We start from the raw sequence: 21,935 nt of genomic DNA on the forward strand, positions 1-21,935 counted from the left end.
AAACATAGAGAAGAAGAGGGGATTAATGACTGGTGGTGGCTTGCCGTTCGACACCATTGAGACACAATTAACACACATTTGGCGTGATTGCAAAATCGATTACAGTTATTTACGCAATTAAGCAGCCGCGTTATTCATGTAGAAATGCGGCGCTCTTTTGCCAGAGCCATGAGCGCGCCAAGTGCAGACAGGTTGTGTCTCCTGTGTTGACTGACTGCTTGCTGCAGTCTGACATGCGGTAGCACCAGTTGCACCGTTCGATTGCGATCAATTAAAACATCAATCTCTTTAATTGCCATGCTAACTAGGCATGCGATCAGCTTGTTCGCAAACGTGAGTGTTCGTCCAATAACAAATTGTTGATAAGCTCGATTATTCGTTTGACATGAGAAGTGGAAGTTTGTCTTTTCTTTTTAATTATTTTTATTATTTTGACAAAAATAATAATTATTGACCATTGACAGTCTGTTGCAAGGAACAATGACATACTTATATAAATGAATTGCTCTCGACAATGTGAACAATATATTCCTTATATCATAGTTCAGTCATAGTTCCATTGTAAATATTAGTAGAAATATATGGATCCTTAGTAATCAAAAATGAACATAAACTTTAAAGCTGATGATCATGCAAGTAGGTGCACTCTAGTTTGATTCAAGTTGTTGCTCAGCCCAATTTACGAACATACAACGATTCTGGTCGTCAAGCGGCTTCAGTTCTTGCGTCAATTCGATCTTGTAAGGATGTAGGCCATGGCCTTTCCGAAAAATTCACCACAGCGACATCACAGAAATGGCCAACGCTTGAGAACGACGTGTGAGTGACTGATTTGTGTCTTCCTCAAGTCATGCGCTAGCGGTAGAAATATTATTGACACTACGGGCTCTTCTTCATCTCACTGGCACGGGAACATTTTGCACCAGAGATAAAGAGATGTCCAACTGTATTTTCATTGGAAGTGAGAGCGCAGTGATAAACGTCAAAACCTACCAATCTTTGACGGTTGACTGGAATCAGTAGGTTTTGACGTTTCGCAATTGGGAAACTGGAAGAAACTGCAAGAACACTAGAACTTAAAACAATAACTATAAATGAAAACGCGAAATTTTATAGTGGTTAAAGAAATTTTTTGTGATTTGCAGCATCGATAAACTAAATTTTTATGAAAATTTATAAAAAAAACAAGTAAGGAAGGGCTAAGTTCGGGTGTAACCGAACATTTTATACTCTCGCAATTTATTTATTTAACTTTATTTATATTATATAATTCACAAATTGACCCACATATTCGTCATATATATTGTATAGAGTCCATTGAAAGTTGGAAACCATAATATTAGGTTAGAAGCAACGAGGTCCTCGTGTTCGATATATGGGACCTTAAAAACCTATAGTCCGATTTCGGCGATCTTTAGAATAGGGCTATTAACATAATATTTGTGCAAAGTTCTGCATCGATATCTTCACTAGTACTTACTTTATATATTGTAAAGTAAACGATTTAGATTGTCTTCAAAGTTCTGGTATATAGGAAGTAGGCGTGGTTGTGAAGCGATTTGGCCTATTTTCACAACATATCATTGGGAGGTAAGGAAACTATTACAAACCAAGTTTCATTGAAATCGGTCGAGTAGTTCCTTAGATATGGTTTTTGACCCATAAGTGGGCGACGCCACGCCCATTTTCCCTTTTTGTAAAAAAATCTGAGTGCAGCTTCCATCTCCCATTTCTTATGTGAAATTTAGTTTAGTTTTAGTTTCTTACGTTTTTCGTTAGTGAGTTAACCCACTTTTAGTAATTTTCAACCTAACTTTTGTATGGGAGGTGGGCGTGGTTATGATCCGATTTCTTTCATTTTTGGACTGTATTAGGAAGTGGCCACAAAAAACGACTGCAGAAAGTTTGGTTTATATAGCTCTATTGGTTTGCGAGATATGTACAAAGAACTTAGTAGGGGGCGGGGCCACGCCCACTTCCCCAAAAAAATTACATCCAAATTTGCCCCTTCATAGTGCGATCCTTCATACCAAATTTTATTTCTATAGCTTTATTTATGGCTTAGTTATGGCACTTTTTGTGTTTTCGGTTTTCGCCATTTTGTGGGTGTGGCAGTGGTCCGATTTTGCTCATTTTCGAAAGCAACCTTCCTATGGTGCCAAGAAATATAAATAAGTGTGCCAAGTTTCATCAAGATATCTTAATTTTTACTCAAGTTACAGCTTGCACGGACGGACAGACAGACATCCGGATTTGAACTCCACTCTTCACCCTGATCACTTTTGGTATATATAACCCTATATCTAACTCGTTTAGTTTTGGGTGTTACAAACAACCGTTATGTGAACAAAACTATAATACTCTCTTTAGCAACATTTGTTGCGAGAGTATAAAAATGTGTTAATTGTCAGTTGACAACTATTACTGAAAGTTCGAAAACCGGATATTTTAACATTCCATTATATCGTTAAATCAAATCTAAAAATATACTTTTTATAAAAAAAAAATTCACAGTATAATAATTTTTAACTGTAATATATATTGGGTATTTTAATATAAATGCCCAAAATGCCCAGTTTTGTACTGTGCCTGTGGATTCAAATTTGTCCACTAGACGCTCAATTGTTGATCTGACAGGACGATTATGAAGACCATAATTTGGACATAACGCTCTTAAAGTTGAGGCCACTGACTCCGAATATCGGTAGTAAATTTTAATAATTTGGACTCGTTGTTGGATCGTATATCTTTCCATATCGAAGAGAAATGTCAAAAAGAAAAAAACAGGAAAAATATGGCGTCGTTTGCTGACTCTATCGGTGTACTTTTGTAGCGTCCCTATTGTAGCGCACCTTTATTACATAGGCTCTCGTGGGATAACCATGAATGATTTATTTTACTTTTTAACTCTCACGTTATTAAATTCAATAATTTCACTTCTATCGCGCATACTATTATTAAAAAAAAATTTATTCGATCTCCATTTAAATTACGAAATGGTAATTTACACAATGCAGATGCATAAAATAACATCAAAATTAATTGCAAGCCAACGCATGAATTTGCCGCAGACTATAAAAGCAAATAAGTGGCCAACGTTATCCTTGCACGATGGCAAGCTTATGAAGCATTAAAGAGCAAACTGACGCGGATGCATTGCGAAAAACGGAGAGTGGATTATCATGTGCATATGAAAATAAATATGCATGCATTTTTGCGCAACATTGCCAAGTTGTAATTGCCAATAGTTGCGGCCAGAGCATGGCTGAATGTGCATTTGAGTTAACGAGTGGTATTGCGGTATAGTACTTGGCCACAGCTTTAGCTTTACAGTTATTTATCATATTCGAATGGTTTTCTTGTTTTGTGTGCTTTTTGTTATTGCTGCCGCTTGTTGTTTTATCGAAGCACTTGTCGCTTTATTTTGTTTACATTGCAAGATTTGCAAAATTTGATTGCTTAAGCAGTGAAAAAATTTGTTTTGATCGTTATCGACGGCGTTGCAAGATTGTAAGCGTATTTATGCAATTTATTGGAAAAATGTTTTACGAATTTGATTTGGCAATAGAAATGTAGAATGTATATAGCAAAGATATTTATGGTTGATTTGCGAATAATGACGGCAATAAATAGGCCTATTAAAATATATATGCGTATGTAAAGAATGCCTGTAGACTGCTTGAAGAGTTTAATCTGCGTGACCAACAATTTTAATAAAAAATTCAAAAAATCCAAAATAAAATATATGCACTACAAAAATATCTAGGAGTACTTTATTTATTTAAATTTAATAAATATGGGCCCTGGTTTAGATACGCATTGTACGTTTTTGTTATATTTTTGGTTACAAACTTAAAATCAGTTTCACACTTTAAATAATCCATAACACATTTACACATTTTCTTTCATACAGATTTGTGCTGGATTGGAGAGCCTATACCATTTAACTATTGTGAAATTTCTTCCCAGAAAGTATTTAATTCACCTGAGGCTTTTTGAGAAAATTATTTCGCTATTTCGTGGTGGCAATGCTTTGAAATCTATTATATTTTTTCGAATCGGTAAGTGAGTTCAATGTGATCGTAAATTTTATTTTCGATACCATTTCAATGATTTCGACTTAAAAATTTTCAATAGAAACGGATTCAATGATTAGGCCCAATATTATAGGGTCTAAACGACTCAATTTGTCATTTAAGGGTTAAGTGCAAAATTTCCTTAAGGCAGTAGTCTGCTTTAGAAGCCGAAAAAAAGCGTTTTTTTAGCAATTTTTTTTTTAAGGGAAGGAAATGATTGCGGTAAACGAAATTTTAAGACGATATTGTACTATGTTTAGGGCTTAAAAACAATATTTATTATTAAAAAATATTGAAATTTTTTCAAAGTTGTAAGTATTTTTCTGGAGCGCCTGGATTCTGCACTTGTAAATCGGTTTCTTTTCTTTATGAACTAAAAAAATGCCAAAGAAGTTATAAACTTCCAAATTTTTTCGAAGTTTGAAAGAAAAATTTACTTTTTTAAGAAAAAAAAAATTGACTTTAAGTTGCAAAACAAGTAGTTTAAATAATACTTGTGCCAACTTTTTTCGTTCAAATAGAAGCTGCTAGATCACTTTGGCACCGTTTTCTAACACTTGTGAAAATGAAAACTCGAGAAAACGCGCTTTAAAGTCTGCCTGATCATTCGCACCTGCTCGACGCTCGGCCACTAAAACTGCTCTAGCTTCGAAAATACATATGTCGAATTGGCCTCTGGAATTTTAAAGACATATTCTTGGATAGTTTTGGAAGAGATTTAAAACAAAACAAAAAAATCGATTTTTAGAAGCCTGTAAAGCAGACTACTGCCTTAAGAAATTAAATTCTTATTAAAAGTTACTTTATGTCTTCGGAGCTAACTATTATAATTCTATGAGTTTTTATAAAACATATTTCAAAGAGGGCGCTTGAATGACCAACTTTACATAAGTTTAAAGGATTGTTCGGTCAACTACCGAAATTTTCACTTAACACAGCAATTATTATAGAATCCACATATAGTCAATGGTTTGCTGATTTTTAAGAATAGAAAAATCCTGTTACTTCGAGTGAAAAATGTAAAGAAATGTCTATCAACAATAGAATCTTTCGAAATTTGGAGTCGCTATGCCATGCTATGGTATGGTGGCCCACCGGATTAATTTTAACATATGAGACACAATTCAATAAATCAGGACAGATGGACAGAAAGTCTAAAATAAGTCTAATCCAAAAATGTCCGCTTTACCAATTGAACCACTATTGGTAGCAAATTTTGGAAAGATCAAAATAGTCTTGCCTAATAGAGTCAGTAGAGAACGTACGTACATACCGTACGCAGCCTCTGAGGATAGATGTTTTATGAGCTTGTTGTTTTTTGTTTGTTAAAAGCTCACACTTCGTTGCTTATGCGTAAATTCGTGGCCAAGAACTGTACTGTAACGATGCCCCAGCCTTCATATTTATCAGATATGACTCTTTTTGCTTTTTCCTATTTCCAAAAATAAAGAGAACCTTAAAGGGCCGTCTTTTTACAAGCATAATCGCCGAAAGATCTAAAGGCCATCCCAAAATTCGAGTTTGAGGATTGTTTTTACGATTGAAAGTAGCGCTGGCTCAAGTAAATAATATCGAATGGGGACTATTTTGAAAGCGACAACATTAATGTAGACGAATTAATAAAAAAAATAAAAAAAAGTATTTTGAACACACCTTAGGTAAGAAAAACAACTTGTATGCGATATCAAATGCACTCCTCATTTAAGTTTCAACCATAAACTTTTAAGTGGTGATCAATTAAGCGAGGACATCATATCCATATTCACTCCCCTGGCGTACACTTTACGCATCTTCCAATGAACTCCACCATGGTTAAACGTGAGTTTAATGGTGTCTATCAGATTTTCTGTGTAAATGCGTGACAATTTTCCAGCGAGTGAGTGCGTGCGTACGGCAGCAAGTCTGCCATATGATTAATACGAGTTGCTGCCGACTTATTGATTGTAAAGCGTGCCACTTATTGACGTGGTCAGATAAAGTTTTTAATTGCTTTTTTTATGTTTACACACTACTTAATTAATCAACCAGCAAGCACAGCCGTCGGTTCAATAATAGCGCCAGCAGTGGTGAGCACTTGAGTTATGGGCATAAGTAATAAACATTTTTAATGACTTTATGCTGCGTGAGGACTTTATGATGGCTTTATGTATGTATAAATGCATGTGAGTTTGTGTATTTTTTATACATAATTGGTATTAAATTGCAAAGGGAGTCTATTCCAATGCAGTCATTAAACATTTTTACAGGCTATTACAGTCAAGTAATCATTAAAAATATAATATAAATGCCGATAAATATATAAATGTGTGTGTCCATTACTTAGTTTCCACATAATAATTTTATTTATTGCTCTATTACTTCCGACGGTGTTGATTTAATGTCCCTGGCGCCCTTAGGCGTATACGTGATATTATTAATTATCGACATTGTCACACCCACTTGCAATACAATTTTCTTTAATATTATTATCATTGCTATCTACGCAGCGATATATGAAGCATTATTTGAAAATTACAAAATATGTTTTCACAATACATTCATCAAACGCAGTTGAGTAGGAAATTTGGTACTTACAAGGGTTAATGCGAAATTTAAGGTCGTTCCTCGAAGCGCATAACTCACTATTAGCTGTTGGTGAGCGCACTAGGTTAGGTTGTATGTATGTTAAAATATGCGTAAGCTTGTGAAAGTGTCTACGCACGTATTGGCTATAAAATTCCTGCAATAACTCTGCATTTAGTGGAGAATGGTGTGGCTGTAATTACAGCAGATTGTAAGCGCTGATAAGCCTACGTGTAGTTTAAAATAAATGTCGCACACACTTTGTGTATACAAATATATGAAGCCAATCGAGAGAGAGTGAAGATGCAGATATATATTTTTGATGCGTTTGTATGCCAGTGGCGGTAATTGGCAGTGACACAAATTGCATTTCATTTGCTTAAGAGCTGACAAATAGATGGCACTTCTGTTGGCTATATGGAACATTTTGCTTCATACGCTCGGAAGAGCAATGTTCAGTATATGTAAAAATATACGAGTATACATACATACATACATATGCATGCCATAATTTCGAAAGATGTTACCAGGAAATTGTAATTAAGCACTTTTCACTTTAATTATATGCTTGTTAAACTCGACAATTTGTAGGTGTGAGAGAGAGAGAGAGAGAAATAAACTAAAAAGTTAGCGGAACAGCAGAAAAGTATTTAATGAGTTTTTCCTAGAGCCATACGATTCAAATCCTATGTAAAATTGGTCACCATTTGTGTGTGCATAAAAATGCGTGAAGTTCCCAACTTAAAGCAGGATAATACTTGATAAAACTGAAGTGTAACGCTTTTAAATTTATTGGTTGAAAACTACGCAGTATGAAGACTTCCATGGGTTCAAAAGTTACTATGTGATTTTTAGATGAGAGATAACATAGGCCTTAAACTAGGATACAGCACATAATTTCATGTAGTGCAAGGAGCATGGATTACCTGTTAGTGGTCATGAATCAAGCAAAAGATCATCCGTAGTTCTCTATTCTCTAATGCTGTATATTCTCGATACTAGTGCCTCTCTAATTATTCTGAAATTGAAAATATTGTTCATTATTGGTCTACAAACTACCAGTAATAAATATAAGGTAAAGAGAAGATGGGATTTCAGCATAATGAGCATCGAATTTGAAGAATTCAGTGATCCTCAAATGAGGCCATTTCCGAAAATATATTAAAAAAAAAAACCAAAAACTCTTTATTACCCTAAAATGCATTTGATCGAAATAACTTACACTATAAAAACAGCAATAAAATAATAAAAAAAACTAATCAACAGTCATTCTGGGTAAGTTCACTTTGGAATGTACACAATTTTCAACGATTATCTGGCACAAAGGAGAAATCATCAATAGCGACTATCACAAAATATTATTGAAACCTTTGAATTTATCGTATTCTCTGGATCTGGCCTCAACTGAATGGTAAGATATTTAGCGATAATCGAGAGTTAATCACTCAGACTGTAGCCTATTTTGTACCAAAAGAGAGAAGGTAGTACCAAAATGATATCAAAAAGATAATGATACTTCATCAAAGATTACTAACTACGACCACTACTTCCTTTAAAACTACCGGGAGTCCTATGAAAAAAATCATAAATATTTACACCTCCGCTCTCTATGTTATACCTACCATCTTCTATACCATTTAATAAAGGTCAAAACAAACCAAATCCACGATTAATTCCCAGACAATAACATTTAAAAATCAAAATTATAAGAAGCATATCCTCTAAAATCAGTTAGTTGCCCACATAATGGTTGGTTGTAAGTTCTAAAACTAAACGAGTTAGATATAGGGTTATATATACCAAAGTGATCACGGTGACGAGTAAAGTTCAAAGCCGGATGTCTGTCCGTCCGTCCGTGAAAGCTGTAACTTGAGGAAAAATTTTAAATATCTTAACGAAACTTGGAACACGTATTCCTTGGCACCATAAGAAGGTTAAGTTAAGGTTAAGTGGATGTAATTTTTTTGGTGAAGTGGGCGTGGACCCGCCCCCTACTAAGTTTTTTGTACATATCTCGCAAACTGTTAAACTGTTAAAGCTATATCGAGGAAACTTTCTGCAGTCATTTTTTTTAGACACTACCTTATACAGTCCAAAAATGAAGGAAATCGGGTTATAACCACGCCCACTTCCCATACAAAAGTTATATTGAAAACCACTAAAAATTCTTTTATTAAGTAAGGAAAACCATCAGAAGCCTTAAAATTCATTATAAAGATAGTAAGAAGTGCTGCACTCAAAATGGTATACAAAATTTTAAATGGGCGTTGTTCCGCCCACTAATGGGTCAAAAACCATATCTCCGAAACTACTCGACCAATTTCAATAAAATTCGGTTCATAATACCTTCCTAGCTTCCAAATGATATGTTGTGAAAATAGTTCAAAACGGTTCACAACCACGTCTACTTCCCATATACCAGAACTTTGAAGTCGGTCTGAATAGTGTACTTTAGAATATAAAAAGCTATAAATCTGCCATAAAAAAAACTAAAGTTAGTACTATTGAAGATATCTAAACAGAACTTTGCAAAAATACTGTATTTAAAGAGTGGCATCGCTCTTCTAAAAATCTTCGAAATCATTCCATAAGTTTTCAAGACCCTATATGTGAGAAGCTCAGTACTTCTAAAAGTCTCTCAGATATTTTGTTGAAACTTTGAGGGAATATGTTTTTATTCTAATAATATGGCTCCGTGCCAACAATGAGTGAAATCGGGTCATAACTTCATCTATCTCCCACATACTTAATGTTAGGGTTTTCAAACTTTCAATGGACTTTAAACCATATATGTATATGCCAAATATGGGAGTCAAATTGTTTGCTATATTAATAAATAAATTGCGAGAGTATAAAATTTTCGGTGACACCCGAACATAGCACTTCCTTACTTGTTAATATTTGAAATCGGTCCATATCTGCCTTTTGCACTTATATACCAAATATAAAGATTTCCGTGCCTTCATTCAATTTTATACTGTAATTATTGGTCTAAATTTCCTAAATCTTAAGAAACGTAGGTACGATCAATATATTCCCCTAGCTCTCAGCTAAGTATAACATTCATTTCCAATTTTCCGATTTCCCTTAGATTGAATAATTGCGATAATTAGTATGATATCTTAATGAAACTAGACAAAAATAATATCCTTAGAATATATTGTTTCACCAATCCGAAAACAACTGGCATTCATAACGAGTTATGATTCTAAAAATATTGCCGCCTACAAAATTTTTCGAAATTGTGTCTATTAACTTTATTTTTAAAATTCAAATCTAATTTAATTTACATTTCACAACAATTATGTCAATTCGTCAATTAGTGTTAACAAATTTAATTGCTCTGTTATCATTTAGACTTCACCTTGTTATAATTACCTACACTCAATTTACTGTTTTTTTATCACAGCAAACTATAAATAAATTTGCATGTTACAAAATTGGCAATTTATTGCTTGCTTATTATATTTTAAGGTAATTAGATGTTAATTGCACAATTAACCACTTAAATTATCACTTTATTAATTGGCAAACAATTCGTGGCGAAAAAAACATGCCAGTTTAACAACAAGTGTAAAATGCAAGTAATTTTATAGCATAAATAATAAAAAAAGATATTTTATTATGTGTGTGTGATTAAATTAAGACAGCAACAACAAGAGATTGTGACAAAACTCAAAAAGCTGGCGTTGGAAAACTCAAATATAACACACACACACAAAAGTGAAACCATTAAACCACTTTCAGCTTTTTGCAATAAAAGTCTGGTAAGCTAAACTCACGTGATACTCGCCATAACGAGTTAAATGGTAAACAAATGCATAAATGAATGAATGAATGAATGGTGAGTGATTTAAGTGGCGCACTACCAGATTTACGAATGTATATATGCAGTTCGTTTGGATCATATTTGGTTGGTGTAAAATGTCGTTTTTTTTGTTGAACGTATACAAATCTATTTCATCTGTTTTTCAGGTGCGTAGCAGGGAGAGCGGTCAGCTTGCTTTATATTTGTTGCAAGATACGCCTAGACAACTAATTGTTGTCTGTCGCGCTAACTGTCAGTTGTATGATTGTAGATATGCGATACATACAAAATACCTTCTGTTCAGTCTCTGCCGCTTGCTGTGTTGAGCAAAAGCATCCGCTTAAACGCCACAGTAAGTCGAACTTACATTTATGATATATGGATGTAAGTAAGTAAGTACACTAGGGAGAGTCTAATAAGATTTAAAATAATCAATTTTAATACAATGTAAAAATGGGCCACGAATATATTTAGTAATTACTGTGTTATGTGGTTAAGAGTAATACTTAATCAAGGTTTTAATTGAGCTCGATATTATATAATTACTAATTCATCAACGTAGATAATTTTTGTTGTATCGAGTTATAGACTTAATTAAGCCAATCAGCTTCAATTGAGCTTCATTCGACATACTTTATAAGCTATAAATTTTTAATTTCCCAATTATGATACTCTGAATTATATGTAACTGAAATTCTAGACTTAATTAAGTCAATTAGCTTTAATTGAGTGCTATTTATCGTAATTACTCAATGATAAACATTACATTTTTCAACTCAAGTAATCTTTGTTTTACATAAATCGAATTATAATTAAGTAATTTAGCTTTAATTGAGTTTCAATTTATCATAATTACATAATTAAAATTTTAATTTCTCAGCTCAACTCAACTTCAGTTGTATGCAAGTAGAGCGATAATCAAGTAATTTCATATACTTCATTTACTCAATCAGCAAATTGCTAATAGACTGATTTAATATAATCAATTAATAAAGACTAGAAATCAGGTATTATTTCTTTTGATTTCATTCAAGTGAAGTTGAATGAGTCTTCATTTGAAAATATCGAAATTAACAATTTGATTAGATACTTGATCGACTAAATTATGATGGATATCTGGTCATAACGTTAGTTGTACTGAGCATTCTGTTGCATACGGTTATAATGGGCTAGTTAAGTCTAAAAAAAATGAATATAGGTTTCTTATTGGGTATAGCATATCACATTAAATTAATTAAGATAAAATGTTTCATGTTGATGGATTACCTATTAGAAGGGGTACTTAAAAGGCAATATGTCGGACTTACGAAGATGCATACGAAGATTAAATAATTTCTGACTTATTTGTGCTAATTTAAATTGGTGACAATATTTAATTTCGATTTGCGTCTGTTCTGTTTCCATTAAGGCGAACCCTCGTAAGTTCACATAACTTCACTATACGTACATACAAATACTAATAGCTGCTTACTAAATATTTTCTAAACACACAAAATGATTTTTATTAATTTAGTTCAATCAATTATATATATATCAATTTAAATGTGTTACACTCTAATTTTTTTACTTTTTTCTAAATTTCCAATCATTTTTTCATTCACTTCTTAGACACAGTTTTTTTTCGCAATTTTTTAACTTGCCACAAACGGCACTCACGTTGACCATGTGCTCGGCTACGTCAAATTCAATAGTCTCCATTCAACGCAATTTACTATAAATATTGTCGTTCTGCTGCAAGTTGTTTATAGTATTAACTTTGTCACTAAACACAGCAGAAGTTCGAAGCTTCACTTCACTACGCCTTTAAACTCGAAGATTTTTACAACATGAAAATTGCTGTAAGTTTGTGTAATTTTTGTTTGTGCTTTTGTCCTTTTGTTAAATTTATTGCAAATAAGTGGGTAAAAAGGACTTTTTCGTTGTACACACTTGGTCTAATAAAAAAGTCAGCGCAACATATTCGTGTTCATGTCAATTAAATTGAAGTGAAGCCGCAAAAAGTTGTAAATTGTTTGGGCGCGCATAAAGTGCGAATTTCTGTTGATCATCATGTATTAAAGCGTTTTACACATTTATAAATAATCAACAGTGAAGTGACGAGTGGCTGGTTTTGGTTGAAAGAAATTAAGTTGCAGTGTTTTTATTATTTGAGAGATTTCAACGACAATTTTTTGCTGTAATATTTTTTATACCCTGAACAGGGTATATTAAGTTTGTCACGAAGTTTGTAACACCCAGAATGAAGCGTCGGAGGCCCTATAAAGTATATATATAAATGATCAGAATGTTGAACTGAGTCGATTTAGCCATGTCCGTCTGTCTGTCTGTATATATACGAACTAGTCCTTCAGTTTTTAAGATATCGTTTTGAAATTTTGTAGATGTTATTTTCTCTTCAATAAGCTGCTCATTTGTCGGAACTGCCGATATCGGACCACTATATCATATAGCTGCCATACAAACTGAACGATCGGAATCAAGGGCTTGTATGGAAAACTTCCGCATTTTACTACATATCTTCACGAAATTTGGTGTGAGTTATTGTTCATAGAAATAATTTAATCTCCGAAAAAATTGTTCAGATCGGTTCACTGTAGCATATAGCTGCCATACAAACCGAACGATCGGAATCAAGGGCTTGTATGGAAAATTTTCGCATTTTACTACATATCTTCACGAAATTTGTTGTGAGTTATTGTTCATAGAAATAATTTAATCACCCAAAAAAATTGTTCAGATCGGTTCACTATAGTATATAGCTGCCAGTAGAGTAAGTTTTTTACTTACTTTTTCTTACGTCTTTAGATTTGCTTAAACACATAGTTACTAAAAGAAATGCACCTGTGAAGGGTATATTAGCTTCGGTACAGCCGAAGTTAACGTTTTTTCTTGTTTTCCTATTTTTTATCATTACTCTGGGACTCAATATCCACTTAATAGATTTAATAAATAATGTCCAGATATTTCAAAGAATAGTAGTAGGGTAGGAGTTTTAAATGGGATTCTTTTAGTGTAAGACCGAACAAAATTTCAAAATGGTTCTTTGGAATAGATGTCTCCTAGTCCAATCAGAATGTAACTTATCTAACATGAGCTCATATGAGATATATTACAAGCAGTAGAAGGACTCAGACAGAATATTTTCGTCTTTGGAATCAAGAGAGTGGAATAAAATAGCAACGATTTAAAAAATCGAATCTGAATATAGGAACAAAATGTATGCAACAAACAGAAAGCATTCTGAAAAGCTCCAAATTACAAATATTTGAGTATAGTGTTGCCACCCGATCCACTAAGAAATCATTTCGATAAGTATTCATTCGGGTTTACGTAGAGGTATTGCATTAAATGGCGAAATATGTGTAAGAAAAAGTAAAATAAAGCAAAACTCGCTGAAATGTATTCAAACTAAGGGTCGTAGTAAGGTACTATATATATGTATGTACAAGCTAAATTGCTTCTTTATAACTCAAATTGATATTTTTAGCAGCGCAATCTACCGCCGTATAGCGTGAACAGTAATTCGCAGACAAAGAACGTATATATAATTACAAATACGGTCTTTGTCGCAGAGTTGCACAGCGTACAGAGGCAGGTTAATTGATCAATTAACTCCTGTGTAAAAAAAATAAGGTATAAAATATTATGAGGAGACGATAAATTATAAAAATATTTAATTCCTGCCGTCAATATGAACATATGGACATCACTTCTACATTGTCCTTGGCGTATACGTAACATTTGTCACACGAACCGTAATAGTTAGTGAGAGGAGTGAAAAAATATATAAAATATAAAGAGAGAGCTATTTGAATTGAAATAAAATGTAAATCAGGATTCAATTTTTAAAAGAAATATCGAATCTTTGATTTGCAACTCTCACCAGCTTCACTATCCGTTAAATAATTAAGATTCAATTCAGATGGAATTTTTAAAATCATACTAATGCTTCACTAAACTTTTAGAAGAAAAAAAACATATTACAGCATAATAAAATAACCGTTAAATATAGTATATATGTAGCTAGAGATTGAATTACATCACTTTTGCTCACACTCTTTCACACGTTTGTCGTTTGACTCAAAGGAATTATTTGCCCGTGTAATGAATGCGCTTTGTTGAATTTCACTTTGCTATTATTTTCAATGACACTTTTAATCCCGTTAACTACTAATTAAATATCACCTTGCCATTGAAGCCAACAATTGATTGAACACAAAAACGAAAAAATAGAATGAGTAGGATGAGTGAAAAACTGTACTCGTATATATATACATATATATTGATGAACAATTTTTCACAGAAAAAATAAATAATAATTTACACTTTAAATCAACAAAAAACAATCGATTTGAGGGAAATCAAATAATTAGAGGCTTCTACTAACACAGAACTAATCAAACTTTTTTCTAAAATAATGGAAATTGCATATTTAACCTCACACTAAAGATTCTTAAAATTATCATACAAGTCTACATATAATTTTAGACATCTTATAGTCTTTTCACACAAGAGCTAATTGATTGATTAACCGGCCTCTGCTCAATTAAAACGTTTATTAAGATCGATTTACCATACAAAATAAAAAACTACATTAATTTTAAATTTAATTTCCATCACCTTGAAAATAAAATGCAACTCTGCGACAAAGAAGAAAGATTTTTGTAATTATATCTACGTTCATTGTCTGCGATTGCTTGTATTTTTTGATAAAAAAAATCTACGGTAGATGTCGCTGCTAAAAATAATTTCAATAAGCTGATGGAAATTACCAATTTCTTATGAAAAGCAAAAACAAAAATCGAGTAGTCGACAGTGTAAAAGCCAAAAAAGGGTTTCTCAATAAAAATTTTGATTGATCAATTAATTTGGCTGTGTAAAAACGATATTAGTTAATTGTAAATTAAATAAAATTTACTTAAATTCTCTCTCTCTCTCTCTCTCTTTCTTCCGCACAGCTCATCGTACTCTTCGCCGCCAGCATGGCCATGGCTGCACCCGCTGACGAATCCTCTGCAAAGGAGAAGCGCGGCCTCACCTTGGGTCTGGGCTATCATGCACCATTGCTAACACATTCAACCACACATCTGGTGGCACCAACTGTGTACCATTCAGCACCGCTGTTGCATGCACCTGTCATACATGCACCACTCATTACGCACTCGGCACCAATTATCACCTCACATGCCATTTCACATTCGATTTTGCCCTCATATCACTTGCCAGCCTATTCATCGTTGCATTACAAATAAATGCGTCAGATGCGATTTTTTGCTGTGCAAGGCAACAACAGCAAACAAATTACAACAAATTGGTTTACTAAAATAATGACAGAGGCAGAAATCAATGAAATGAATTATGCATTTTTTTTTTAAATAGATGGCAACACTTACACATTATTCACACTATTCAAAAGCTTACTATTTACAGTGCTTATTAAAGGATTATTATTGCACAATAGTATATTTGCCGACGTGTTTTTTATAGCAAAATAAATTCTTGTATGTCTCAAAGCAGTGAAATAAAGCCGCTTATATGTCAATAATAGCTACAGCAAAAACAACACCTTGTGGTTTCTTATTTTCTTTGCTTTCTCTCCACATTTTATTTTATTTTATTTTCACTTTCAACTGTTTACTTTTCGTTATTCTTTTTTTTAGCTTTTTTGTTTGACTGTTTTGCTCCTTCTTTCGCCTTTTGTAGATTTTGCTGGTTTTTATTTTTAAAATCCCTTTGAGATTTTGCGGCTCTGGCATCATGTTAATGTATAATTTGTGGATACTGTGTATAAGCTATAATAAAGAGCTTGTTTGCTTGATACTTTAGATGTTTTTTATGTTGCCCAGTGGATTTGTGGAGGTGGTAATAGCTAGTAATAGAGAAGACTGAAAAATACTTTTTAACTTTTTATTTGCAGAAATAGCATTTAAAGTACTTGTTTACGTGTGATTTTTGCAAATTTAAGAATACTGCAAATTTACGGATGTAGAGAAAAATAAAGGTGTCTGGGGGATATGGATTTCGTTAAATCAAGGTCCATTCCTGTCATGGATAGTGGGTTAATAGAAGGTGAAATAGGAACATATATGCCTTTTAATGTTAAGAAATACATTTTAGCTTTTGAATTATAAAACTAAGAAGAGGTTTCCAAGAGCTGAGAATTCCAGAAAGCGACAATGTGAATAATGAAATCGGATCAAACACAGATTTGCGAAAACAGGCATCTCCATAGCATGTGTCAAATAAAATGGGTTGGACGTGATTTAAAGGCAAAAAAAAAATGAAAGATATAAACACTTGAAGACGGATCCCAACATTGGCAACTCTGGAAAATTTGAAACGTTGGAATTTGCTAACTTGTATTAATTTTTTGTTGAATATTTATAAATCGGACAATTGCCACGTCCACAAAATGGTCAAAACCGAAAACATATAAAGTGTCATAACTAAGCCATAGATAAAGTTATAACATCAAAGTGTAAAAAATTTTAGTACAAAGGATCACACTAGGAAGGGGCATATTTGAATGTAAATTTTTTGGGAAAGTGGGCGTGGCCACGCTCCCAAATATGTTTTTTGTGCATATCTCGTATACAACAAAAGCTATATCATCGAAATGCTCTAGAATCGTTTCTTTTAAGCACTTCCTTATAAAATCTAAAAATGGAGGAAATCGGATTATCACCACGCGTATCTACCATACAAAGGTTATGTTGAAAACTACTGAAAATGCTTTAATTCATTAAGAAAAAACAGTAGAAACCTTAAATTACATGGTAAAGATGGTACAGAAGATCTGCTCTGCAAGCGGTATTCAAAATTTGAAACGGGTGTGGCTGCGCCCACTATGGGTCAAAAACCGTACCTCCGAAACTACTCGACCAATTTCAATGAAATTCGGTTCCTGGCATGCCAATCATATGTTTTGAAAAAGAACGAACTCGGTTGACAACCACGCCTTTTTTCCATATACTAGAACTTTGAAGTCGATCTGAATCGTTTACTTTACAATATATAAAGTAAGAAGAAGAAATACTGAATTTATAGTGTGGCATCGTCTTTCTAAAAATCATCGAAATCGGACCATAAGTTTCAAGGCCCATGTATCGAATATAAGGACCTCAGTATTCTAATAAATTTTTTACCGAAAATATGAATAAATTTGAGAGGGTATATTTTTCTTCTAATAATATGTCTCCGTGCCAGCAATGGGTGAAATCGGGTTACCCTAGCTCCCATATACCTAATATTTGGGGTTTCAAACTTTACAAAATTTGGTGAGCATATGATCTGGGATAAAATGTAGCTAGGTGGAAAAAATATTTTGAATCGGACCATGAATTACCGAGCCCCTATATATTATATATACTGATTTTTGTTTCCTAATGGACTTTATGCCGAATATGTTGGTCAAATTGTGTGTTGTGTGTATTGATAAAATTAAATAAATAAATTGCGAGAGTATATAATGTTCGGTTACACCCGAACTTAGCCTTTCCTTACTTGTTTAAACATGGTTATGTTTGTTATTTTGAGATATGTCTAAGTAAAAGAACTCCCGAATACGAGCTAGGTTTTATAGTGGCAATACCATTCTATTTTAGTTTCTGAAGAGTCAGGTCTTTTCATATTATGACGATACTATAACCCTCCAAAATAAGGTATAATCTTTAACATTTATCTCTTAGAAGTCGATATTTAACAAGTAAGGAAAGGCTAAGTTCGGGTGCAACCGCACATTTTATACTCTCGCAATTTATTGCTATATTTTTATTAAGATACCACACAATTTGACCCAAAAATTTGGTATAAAGTCCAATAGAAAAACGAAAATCATCACATGGTATCATTACATGGTATATAGGCTGAGGTAATTCCTGAGCCGATTAAATTCATTTTCATCACCAACATTCATTATATCTAAGATTGTATGTTTATTTAATTTGGCTGAGAAATTTCATATATTAGTCGATTTATAAGCTATTAAGCCCATCGTATTTTTGAAACTCCTATAATTAGCTATATGAGCGCTCGGGGAAGTTATGACCCGATTTTAACCATTTCTGATACAGAGACACACTATTAGAAAAAAAAAGATTTCCTCTGAATTAAATTAAGATATCTGAGAGATTTAATGATATTTTCGGTGAAAAATTACCATAATGCACTGAGTTCTTCAAATTCGATATCCGGGGCCTTGAAAAGTTATAGTCAGATTTCGACAATTTTTTCACAAGTTATGTCACGGATCATATACAGTATTTATGTGAACTTTTATTTCGCTATCTTCATTGGTTCCTAATGAATATCTTATAAAGTGAAGGAATCAGATGGAATTGAAAATTGAGTTATATGGGAAGTTCTCGTAGTTGTATACCGATCATCAGGGTGTCAAGAAAATACTATATACCGAATTTCATTGAAATCTGTCGAGTAGTTCCTGAAATATGGTTTTTGACCCATAAGTGTGAGATGCCACGCCCATTTTTCATTTTGTAAAAAAAAATCGAGTGCAGCTTCCTTCTGCTATTTCTTCTGTAAAATTTAGTGCTCCTGACATTTTTCGTTAGTGAGTTAACGCACTTTTAGTAATTTTCAACCCAACCTTTGTATGGGAGGTGGGCGTGGTTATTATCCGATTTCGTTCATTTTTGGACTGTATTAAGAAGTGGCTAAAAAAGACGACTACAGAAAGTTTAGCTTATATAGCTCTATTGGTTTGCGAGATATGTACAAAAAACCTATTTGGGGGCGGGTCCACGCCCACTTCCCCAAAAAAATTACATCCAAATATGCCCCTCCATAGTGCGATCCTTCATACCAAATTTTATTTCCATAGCTTTATTTATGGCACTTTATGTGTTTTCGGTTTTGTGGCGTGGCAGTGGTACGATTTTGCCCATTTTCGAAAGCCAACAACAAGAAATAAGTGTGCCAAGTTTCATCAAGATATCTTAATTTTTATCCAAGTTACAGCTTGCACAGACGGACGGACGGACAGACAGACATTCGGATTTTGACTCGCCTCGTCACCCTGATCACTTTGGTATATATAACCCTATATCTAACTCGTTTAGTTTTGGGTGTTACAAACAACCGTTATGTGAACAAAACTATAATACTCTCTTTAGCAACTTTTGTTGCGAGAGTATAAAAAGGTTTAAAGAGTGGTGACCAAAATCACATTTCAAGTTTTGTGTGAGAGAGCAAATTTTTAAAATTATATACAATATACATATATTAGAGGAATAGGAAAGTAAATATACACGAACAATTAAAGCAAATGAACGAAGGCTACACTAAAAACACGCTAACAATCATCCCACTCGTCAGGCGCTGATGTTGGTTGGCGAAATAGCGCAAAAGTTGCAAACACTTTAAGTGGCATTAACCCACATTGCCACTTCAACGCTTAGCATGCGCTTTGATGTTTGCAATCAACAATATAGTTACTAAAAATAAAAAAACAACAACAACAACAACAACAACGCGAATAACAAACCAACTCAATAAGGCAAACGATACGATTCAATAACTAAGGAGTAGCAACGATGATTGAGAAAATGGTGTCATACAAAACGGTGCCGATGACTACGAATAGCGGTTATAAACAAGCATTTGAAAAATATAACGGATTGTAGGAAGCACATTCTATACATAAACGAGCACATCGTAAACGAGAGCAAAAGGGTGAAACTTCAAAGCTTAAGTTCGCTCGTTGGTTTACATTCCGCACGTTGGTTGCCTTGAATGAAGCGTCGAAATGGATTGACAGTAAACGTTGCGCTGTCAAGTGCCACTGAAGGACAGTTTTTTTTTTTTGCTCAGGGTTTTATGTAAGGGTGGCAAATGAAACGCAAATCGTCTTATCCGTTTGTTTTTTCTTCCGTTTCCTGTAGAAAATATATGTACTTGTTTAGGAGGGCATTTGTTGTTTACAATTCAACTTTGATTTGCACCTTACAACTTAAACCGATTCAATGGCCAATGAAAGCAAAGGAAGCGGTAAATTGGTGCACTGATTGTTGACAACCCCACTCCATTTCCCTTTCCTTTTCATCTTGCACGTTCACAACATTCAACCCATACAAAGTACCGTTACGGTAACTATGCCAATGAACACTTTACTCATACACAAACAAAAGAGTTAGCGAAAGCACTCTATGCGCTATTCACCTGTTTTCTCCATCTAATTGACACTTCAAATGGTTAAGAATTCCTAAGTGTCCCTCGTTTCTAAAATCGTCATTTGCAGGCGCTAAAGTATTTTAAAAATATCTTTCAGACTCTTACCCTTACGCTTCTTAAGGGGTTAGGCCAATCTGTGATTTAAAAAAAAATGTTATTTACCCTGACTTTATACGTGGTGTGTTCAAAAAATAACGGTAATTTTTCGGGTCCTTAGAGTCCAATTGTCGTTTGTAAAAATCTCGCACTTCGTTCGTGAACTCTTTGCCTAAAGCAATACTGTAACTATAATTCAGCATTCATATTCGTCAGACATGAGTCCGTTTGACTTTTTCCTATTTCTCAAAATAAAGAGAACTTTAAAGGTTCGTCGTTTTACAAGCATACGAGAATTATCTGAAAGAACCAAACACTATCCTAAAAATCGAGTTTGAGAAGTGTATCGACCATTGGAAGAAACGCAACGCTATCATAAAAATGGGGAGTACTATTTTGAAGGCTATAACATTAATGTAAACGAATGAGTAATTATTATTTAAAAAAACAAATCGAAAAAAACCCGTTAATTTTTAAACCCACCTCGTACACTCACTTTCTATATCATAAATAACCGTTATCCGAGGCTTTCGTCGATTTTTCATTAGTACTTCGTTTTTATCTTAAGCCCTACTCACAACCGCAGGAGCGGGTTCGCTTTCTCACTTTAGCTCGCCTCCAAACGGCTGTTTTTGGCTACCCAGAGGATAATTGGTCTAAAACCGAAAGTCCTGAGCTGCTTGAACCATGTGGAGAAGAATCGTTTCTGGCCACTCCCAAGTGAATGACAATCAAAAACTTTCCTCACTTACGTGAACTTCTACACATGATCCCATCCCTTTCACATAGCAATTACCCGCTTGAAGAACAACAAAGTAGCGGCGGCCGATAGATTACCGGTCGAGCTATTCAAATACAGCGGCGAAGAACTGATAAGGTGCATGCATCAGCTTCTTTGCAGAATATGGTCGGAAGAAAGCATGCCTGACGATTGGAATCTCAGTGTGCTCTTCCCAATCCATAAAAGGGGAGATCCCACAATTTGTGCCAATCACCGTGGGATAAGCCTCCTAAATATCGCCTATAAGGTTCTATCGAGCGTTCTGTGTGAAAGACTAAAGCCCACCGTCAACAAACTGATTAGACCTTATTAGTGTGGCTTTAGACCTGGAAAATCCACAACTGACCAGATATTCACTATGCGCCAAATCTTGGAGAAGACCCGTGAAAAGAGGATCGACACACACCACCTTTTTGTCGATTTC

The 21,935-nt window shown here is 33.9% G+C and overlaps 2 protein-coding genes across 20 annotated transcripts in view; one reads left to right on the top strand and one right to left on the bottom strand.

Annotated features, from left to right (window-relative positions):
• The window catches only part of LOC105218913 (uncharacterized), a 44,543-nt gene extending 27,457 nt beyond the window's left edge, over nt 1–17,086 (top strand). For 2 of the 5 annotated variants that reach the window (XM_029044664.2, XM_054234694.1), the window contains exon 3: nt 15,405–17,086. In XM_029044664.2, coding sequence (XP_028900497.2) covers nt 15,405–15,698 — 294 coding nt within the window. In that variant the 3' untranslated portion in view covers nt 15,699–17,086. Of the gene's footprint in view, nt 1–3,913; nt 4,040–12,124; nt 12,285–15,404 lie in introns of those variants that run through there. The other 3 variants (XM_011194788.3, XM_029044662.2, XM_054234693.1) reach the window with 3 other exon arrangements.
• The window catches only part of LOC105218914 (G-protein coupled receptor dmsr-1), a 463,512-nt gene that overhangs the window by 33,858 nt on the left and 407,719 nt on the right, over nt 1–21,935 (bottom strand). The window contains exon 1 of one of the 15 annotated variants that reach the window (XM_054234676.1): nt 7,565–9,232. The exons of the other annotated variants lie outside the window; for them this stretch is intronic. The gene's annotated coding sequence lies outside the window, so the exon portion shown is untranslated. Of the gene's footprint in view, nt 1–7,564; nt 9,233–21,935 lie in introns of those variants that run through there. 15 annotated transcript variants of the gene reach the window in all.

This window comes from Zeugodacus cucurbitae, chromosome 6 (genome assembly GCF_028554725.1).
Source record: "Zeugodacus cucurbitae isolate PBARC_wt_2022May chromosome 6, idZeuCucr1.2, whole genome shotgun sequence".
NCBI lineage: Eukaryota > Metazoa > Arthropoda > Insecta > Diptera > Tephritidae > Zeugodacus > Zeugodacus cucurbitae.